Source organism: Cryptotermes secundus, unplaced genomic scaffold (genome assembly GCF_002891405.2).
Source record: "Cryptotermes secundus unplaced genomic scaffold, Csec_1.0 scaffold1088, whole genome shotgun sequence".
Lineage (NCBI taxonomy): Eukaryota > Metazoa > Arthropoda > Insecta > Blattodea > Kalotermitidae > Cryptotermes > Cryptotermes secundus.
In genome coordinates, this window is record NW_019724760.1 from 144,394 (window position 1) to 152,876 (window position 8,483).

The 8,483-nt window shown below is 40.8% G+C and overlaps 1 protein-coding gene across 2 annotated transcripts in view; it reads right to left on the bottom strand.

The window, feature by feature from the left end:
* Positions 1 to 1,211: 1,211 nt before the first annotated feature.
* LOC111863033 (oocyte zinc finger protein XlCOF6.1) overlaps positions 1,212 to 8,483 on the bottom strand; it is a 76,111-nt gene continuing 68,839 nt past the window's right edge. Inside the window, exons 3-5 of one of the 2 annotated variants that reach the window (XM_023848977.2) lie at positions 4,849 to 4,981; positions 4,181 to 4,323; positions 1,212 to 2,383 (exon numbers count right to left, since the gene is read on the bottom strand). In XM_023848977.2, the coding sequence (XP_023704745.1) occupies positions 1,397 to 2,383; positions 4,181 to 4,323; positions 4,849 to 4,981 (1,263 nt within the window). In that variant the 3' untranslated portion in view covers positions 1,212 to 1,396. The remainder of the gene's footprint in view (positions 2,384 to 4,180; positions 4,324 to 4,848; positions 4,982 to 8,483) is intronic. The other variant, XM_033750898.1, reaches the window with a different exon arrangement.

The following is an 8,483-nucleotide window of genomic DNA, read 5'->3' on the forward strand; positions in this document are numbered from 1 at the left end:
CTAAGTTGCGGGAGTGAACAGGTGTGTGATCCCCCCCCCCCCCATGTAACTCGCATAGGCAGAGAACTGATCCAACAAAGAAACTTACGAGAGTGTCAGTCGTAACGGCATAGCTTGTAGGATAGGCCAGTATATACAACGGCTATCGAGTGTCACTGTAGCGACCGGGCGCTTGCTACTAGGTTTGTAAAACAGTGCTACAGCCTTGTAATAGGTAATTCTCTTTGACATCAGCATTAAAGAGAGACAGTGTTCAGTGATGTGTGTGTCTGAAGTATTCCTTATCTTCTTGTGCGAGCGATGCCCAGAAGTCGCCCTGAGACAGAATCTTGTCCTATAAACTGTGCAGTTGAAACCACAAACGCCCACCTATTTTTTTTCCCTTCCAAATTTGTGGATTGCGCCAAAGTCCACTGGCACCCATATCAATTAAAATTCAGAGTAAATCCCACACATTACTGTGAACCAGAGCGTAACGAGGAAGCTGCAGATTAAAGTGGAGGAGCCAGGCAAGACAAGTGCAGCAGTGGATACCACCCAGTAGCAGTAGTAGTGACCACTACGGTGAAGGTAGGTGACCGACCCAGGAACCGGCGGGCATCGATCAACACATTAGAAGAAGAAGAGGCGGATAATACCTCCAGTGATAGCAGATAAAGCAGGCCAAAGCGTTCAAGAAATGAAGGTGTCGAGCCTTATAAAGAAGATAGCAGATAAACCCAAAGTCATTAAATTATTTAGACATGTAAACAAGTAATCAATAAGTAAACAAAAAACAGAATAGGCACATAATGCAGATCAATTTCAAGGCATCCATTTCATTACAAATATTAAATTATATAAACCTTCTATGATAATAAGGCCTGCAGCAAAGAATACTTAACTCCTAAATCTAAAGCAACTAATTTGTAAGATACGTGTATATGCAGAAGTTATATATCAAAGAATGGATATAACACACTAATTTCAACAAAATAAACCGAAAATCTTATTGATCTCAAATGAAATACTGAACCAAATTTATGGCAATGGACATATAAAAAGAGATACGTGAATATTTCTGTAATAGAAACAATCTTTCAAAGAGATTAGTATAGCTTATAACACTATAAAAGAAATTACAGAATATTATTAACCTTTATCCTACGGCCCTTTAAATTCATGTTTTCCCAGCCNTATGATGAACCTAGCACAAATTTGTATCATACAAAAACCTTCAATTTGTGTAATCAGAGAATTACTTGAGAATAAACAGATTATTTTGAACACTACACTACATTCAACGAAAATACTCATACATATTCATAGAACAGCGAATTTTAGGTGGCCTCTGTAGACTCGGACTGTCACACTGAGTGGACACTTTCATGTGCACATTATGAGGAAATTCCATGTTTCACGGTGAACTCTGCGACACCCGTTTAGATTTCTTCCGCGAGCGAAACTTTCTCTCAACATTATGTACTCTGAGATGCGTGTGTAGGTGAGAGCTCTGAGTGAACCTTTTCTTACACACTTCGCATGAAAAAGGCCGTTCTCCAGTGTGTACACCGAGATGCGTGTGTAGGTGAGAACGCTGAGTGAACCTTTTCTTACACACTTCGCATGAAAAAGGACGTTCACCACTGTGTACTCTCAGATGAGCAACTAGGTACTGGCGAAGACGGAACATTTTCTTACACACTTCGCATGAAAAAGGTCGTTCTCCAGTGTGTATTCTGAGATGATCGTTTAGGGTATAGCGGCAAATGAAGCTTTTCTTACATACTTCACATGAAAAAGGTCGTTCCCCACTGTGTATTTTCAGATGCATTTTCAGGTTTGTGTCATGACGGAACATTTTCTTACACACTTTGCACACAAAAGGTCGTTCTCCACTGTGTATTCTGAGATGAGTGAGTAGGTTACGGTGGATAGTGAACAGTTTCTCACACACACTGCACACAAAAAGTCGTTCTCCAGTGTGAATTCTGAGATGACTGACTAGGCTACAGCGATGACGGAACATTTTCTTACACAATTCGCATGAAAAACGTCGTTCTCCAGTGTGTACCCTGATATGAGCGTCTAGATCACAGCGACTAGTGAAGCTCTTATTGCATACATCGCATGAAAAAGCCCCTTCATCACATCCGAATCGTTGCAATGGACTGCTTTTATCATTGAACGATTTCACACACTTTTCACAAAGAGACATTTTTTCTCTGTTACTTACATATGTGTGTCCTGATAGATTATTGTTACAAGAGAAAGATTTCTTACAAGTCCTGCACGAATTAACATTCTCTTCGACGTTTAACTCTGAGAGTTCAGCACTATGTTCACCATGAGGTTCCTCAATGCAATGTGTTGCTTCAGTAGCAGTTGCATTTAATTGAACATTCTGAAAGGAAGGGAAACACTGTCAGAACTTGTAATGGAAAAGGCGTGTGAGCTATTTTGCAATATTACAATTCTCACCTGGACAAGTACTGTTAGACCAGAAGGTAGAGAGAATACTAGCATGTGCCTGATTTGCAATGAAAATATTGCATCAGACATAGGATGCCCACCTGCCTGCCTGCCTATTTATGGCTCCTAGAGTCCTTTATTGTTGGGCCTAGGCCGCTTTTTCAGTTTCTTAATCATATACACAGTCAGAAATACTCTTTGGATGGGGGTCATCCCATCACAAGCCCACTACCTGACCACAAAAGAGCATAAAAAAACACACACACACATCCATGCCTTGTGTGGGAATCGCATCCATGAAGGCAGTGTTTGAGAAAGCAAAGAAATTTTATGCCTTAGACCATGCAGCTACTTGGATTGCACATAGGACACTATACAGATAAATTATCCTGGACACCTGAACCAGTCCACACACAAATGGAAAAATATTGCGAGTGATGAGCCACTTGATAGGAAAGTTCGTTAAAAGTGTCACCGATTTAGCGTACGAGAATATAGAATTATCACTGAATGATATTCCTTTCCATCAGAAGAATTATGAGGTAATATATCCGAATGATATTCCTTTCCATCAGGAGAACTTTTGGAACACCAATGTATGAAGAAACATTTTCTTAATGTAGAATCGGTAGGTTGCGTTGTATGAAAAGCTATTATGTAATACAAAATTACATCTACATGTATTTAGGTACAGTGGAATACTGTCTTGTGAAATTCTGTCAGTTTTTGTTTTATTTTACTGAATGTTTATTTCACTGATCTTTCAATTTTTTCTGAACATCATTAAATACAATACGTAACAATTGCCTTTTCAGAACTTCACATGCCATGTCTGCGAATATTGTTATACACAACTTTAATTCATATTTATTGATATTGCAGGCCACTCTATCAAAGGCTTAAAAAACAAAGCATAATGTTTAAGCTATCTGAGAAGTTTCAATCAGTGATGAATATTACCATGTAAGATTTGAAGATCCGACAACATATACTGCGTATTCTGGAATATGCAATCACATAGATTGGTTAATCATTAAAAGAATACTGACTTTTGAGAGTTCATCTATAATAATTCGTTTAGGGTTCATTTAACTTAAAAGCATGATGAAACTTTAATCGTGCCTGGCTAGGTATTAAAGACAAATTCTTAAGCATCACCTGTGATATCATTCACAATAACTGCACTGAGCTCGGACTTCGAGATAATACTAATATAAAAGAACAATGATTCATACCATTAGTTTGGAACACTTCCAAAACAGTAATTTTCAGAGTCACAACTGTGGGTGCTGCAAATGTGATAGTACTTCCTTTTTCTATATGTTACAGTACTTTAATCAAATGTGAAAGACTGTGAATACAATTTAGTACTCACAAACACAAATAGATAGGGTATAACTGTGGTGAAACTTCTTACAAAGTAGCCATCTTGGAGACCTAGAGACCTAGGGGAGTAACAACAGGCTTGGACATTAGGAGAACAGATTTTTTGGACGGGTCCTAAAGTGTTAAGAATGCCTGTTGATTCTAAGGGCTTTGATACCTTTTGTTCTAACATGGACGTTATTACGCTTACGTGCAAATGAGATGTAGAGAAAGCCATCACGTTCAGAGTTGACTGCAATTAAGATCAAACAGACAGGGTTACCTGGCACAATAATTTACATGCAGACAAATATGAACTGAAGAGAAATAATGACATATAAATCCTTCTGATATACACACTTACAGCTTTATCCATCAGAACAGGAAATGTCGAGACAACTCGTGTCAGAGTTATTTTGGGGACTAGAGTTGCTAAGGAATGCAACGTCCTTCCCAATCTCATAAGGCGTTCTTCCTTACTTGTCATTCTTCTTCCATTATTCTGTGCTGAACACACACAAAGGATTAGTCACTGGCACATCAAAAGACAGAAAGGAATCATATGACTCCTAGAAGAGAAAGTAAAGAGGGAAATATTGATATGATATTGCAATACTCAGCTAGTAAAGATACAACTCTAGAAAAAATGTAAGGGTTCCCCCCCCCCCCAAAATTGCAGTGCCGCTGTAAGGGACCATATGACAGTGAAGAATTCACTGGCCACAGCCACGGTAATGTTGTGACATGAGATGCCTGCTTATGTAAGTGCATTGAGTGAATCTTTTCTTACATCACACGAAAAAGGTCATTTTCCAGTGTGTACTAGGATATGAGTGTCTAGACCGGGGCATCTAGTGAATATTTTATTGCACACATTGCATGAAAAAGGCTGCTGACAAACTCTGAATCGTTGCAACGCACTGGACTTGACAGTGAACGATCTGACAAACACTTCACAAAAAAACATTGTTTCTCTGCTGCTTTCACTTGCATGTCCCAAGAGATTAATCCCGCTATAGGATGATTTCTTACATATGTCACATGAATCCAAATTCTCTTTGCTGCATAACTTTGACAACTCTTCACTCTGTTCACCATGCTCTTCGGCATTAAAATCCATACTAAAATGTGCTGCTTCATTACTAGCTGCCTTTAACTGAACACTCTGAAAGAAAAAGAAACAGAATAAGAACGCGTAGCGGAAAATATAGTGAAATATTATAAATAAGTTAGATGAGAAGAAAGCAAGATATCATTCTGGCATAATATATTTATGTAAATACTAGCAGTGTCTTGATTGTTGCAATGGGAATATTGCATGGACATGGGGCATACAGACAAATTAACCCAGACATCTGAACTGGGCCAAACACAATTGGAAACATGTTGCGAGCAATGACTCACTTGATAGGAATGTTCGCTAAAACGGTCATTGAGTCAGAGTATGAGTATGTGGAATTAACTCTAAATGATATTCTTTTCTGTTCAGAGACTTTTGGGAATCCCATGGTATGTAGAAAACCTCCTTCATCTATACGACTCTGCGGTTCCTGGCGACTGGTGCGCTACTTGCTGTGAGGAACATGACAATTTAGTGGATGAATCATCATGTCTGAAAGGCAATAATGTTTGGAATGAAGTAGTTACCATTTTCAGATCACAGAAGGTGTTTAAAATGCACTCCTCTCAACAAGTGGATATTTTAAGGAACTAAGTGTGTCATTAAAAAGCACAAGTGTTACATTCCTTCTTGCACTTACAGCACACCAGCCATGAAATCCTCCTTGATGACTTCTGGAATTGTGTGCTGTTCTTGCACCAGACTTTAAGACTCCAGTCTCTTGAAGTAGATGTTTGAGTCATTTTCAACGTGTACAGGGTTTGTCCGAAAAGTAATGTCAGTGAGTCAATTAAAAGACTTTTATGGATTAGATCGGTGCAACACATTAAAAGGCTTCAAAATAGGCTTCTTCTGCGTCGATACATCGATTCCAGCGAGATTTCTAGGCATCGAAGGCGTCATGGTAGGCCTCCTCCGGAATGTCCTTTAGAGCCTTGGTGCAAGCCTCTTTGACTTCGCCAACTGTCCCAAAATGATGTCCTTTCATGAGAGTTTTCAAGCGCGGAAACAAAAAGAAGTCTGGGGAGCCACGTCAGGACTGTAGGGCGGCTGGGGAACCGTTGGCACCTTTGAATTGGTCAGGAAGCGGGTCACGAGGAAGGCGGTGTGGGCTGGCGCATTGTCATGGTGAAGTTTCCAATCGTCCGCGATGTCGGGCCGGATGAGACAAACACTTCGTTTGAGTCTCTTTAGCACTTCCATGTAGAATTTGGCGTTGATGGTTGTACCATGTAGTACAAACTCACATTTTCGTCGGTGGTGCTTGTTGATGGCCGTCCAGCGCGGGCTTCATCGTCGACCTCTTCACGGCCTTCTAAAAAGGCCCTGTGCCACCGGTAGACCTGACATTCCGACAAACAATCATCACCGAAGGCCGTCTTTATCATGGGAAAAGTTTCCACTGCAGACTTGCCAAGTTTCACACAAAACATGATGGCAATCCTTTGTTCCAAGGAGCGCTGCATTGCGGCTTGCACGGGAGACAAAAACGAGTTTCACGGAAAAGCCTTTCGTCACTCTCAGGAAGTTCGGAGACGACTAAGCGACCGCGGGTTCATAAGCTGACTTCCCCCTCCACCGATCCCAACCGGTCTGAGAGTGCTGCGACATATAGTCACTTCACAATAAAATAACTGACATTACTTTTCGGACAAACCCTGTATATTTATGTCTGGTCCCTATGTCATCTAACGTCTCCTCAGTAAGCACTCGGCATTTATTATTTTGTTTCTTGTCTATTAGGGGTCCTGCTGTTCTAAGTTTAGTCACCGAACTATGAATTTTTGTCTGCTGGGAACTCTTTCATTGTAAAATTTATGTCGAAATTAGCACTAACACCTTTCAGCTGATCCATGTTACATACAGGTATTGTACAGAAATACACGTTGCTCTAAAGTATACAGCACCATGACTCTTACTAACTGTAAATGAGAAGAGATTGCTAATGGAGCTGATAACTAATGCCTAATGCTAACAAATTATAAACAAACTCTAACACATGAACTGTGCCGCTTCATTGCTGATAATGGGGATCCAAATGCAAGAAAAGTCCAAACTGGGTTGGCTAATTGGTTTGGCCGAGCATGGCATATGGGCCGCTTCCTTGTATTTCCTATACCTGATGTGGCTTTCAGTATCCAAAATCTTAGCTTCATCCCAGCCTACCCCATGTCCCTCTTCATAGGCATGTTGAGCTAGTTTAGATTTTTCTAGAAGACCTTGTTTGAGGATATGCCTATGTTCCGAGAGCCGCATGGCCAGATGTCTGCCTGTTTCTCCAATGTAGCTTCTGCCACATTCACAGGGAATGCTATAGACACACTGTGCCATCTGTTGCGGATCTCTTTTCGGTCTTGTTTTCATAAATGAGTTCCTAAGAGTGTGTTTCGTTCGGAAGATGGTCCTAATATTATATTGATTACCTATCCCTTTAAACTCTTCAGAAACACCCTTCACATATGGAATATATACAGAATACAGAGGTTCTTCCTCTTTCTTCGGACGACTACTGCCCTTGGAATTAATGACCGAGTCAATGAAGCCTTTGAGATAACCGTTCAATTGAAGATTGTGTCTCAGGTTGTTAATTTCTTTGACCAAATCTTGTCAATCTTGGCATTTGGTGGAGGCTCTGTCATGGAGACTTTTAATCAAGCCTCTTTTTACATGTGGCGGATGGTTAGATTTGAAGTTGAGGTATTGGCCAGTGTGGGTGGGTTTACTGTAGACTTGTGTGACCAATGCCGTCTCTTCCCTGATGACCAGAACGTCCAGAAAAGAGATCGCATTGTCTGACTCAGTTTCCATAGTGAATCAGATGGAAGGCCTTAAACTGCTGAGGTGGTCGAAGAAATTCTGTAATCTCTCTGGACCATGAGGCCAGACTACAAAAGTGTCATCCACGTATCGCAGCCACAACGGTGGTTTGTACGGTGCTAAGTTAAGAGCTAGTTTTTCAAAATGCTCCATGAAGATGTTGCTAACGATGGGCGAGAGAGAATTTCCCATAGCCATGCCATCTTTCTGTTGGAAGAACTTGTCATCGACCTGAAAATTGGTGGTTCTCAAGCAGACTTCCAGCAGCTCCATAATGGCTTCGACCTGCAAGACAGACGGTTCTGTCAGTGTGAAATCGTCATGGAGCTTGTTTTTGATGATTTTTAGGACTTTGTCGACTGGTATATTAAACTACTAAAGACGCCATATGGCGTCGCAAAAATAAAGTCAGCGGTACGAATGACGCCATATGGGGTCGCACAATCCGCGCGTGCGGACGTTATTTGAAATACATTTTTAAGGTAGAAAATAATGTCCTACTTATATAATTTTTGGCCACCATCTGCATGGAGTGTCTGTCTTCCCACCTGCGTCATCTGCGGGAATGTTGCCTTCGTGTGGAATTCTAAAAAAAATCCGGAAATGCAGAGTCTGATTTCGCACTTCACGCACTTTGTCTGGACGGTCTTTCGTTTCCCACGCGAAAAGCACACACGACACCTCAATTGCGAAGTAGAGGAAGTCGGCCAGTGATGTGGTTTGGCCTTCT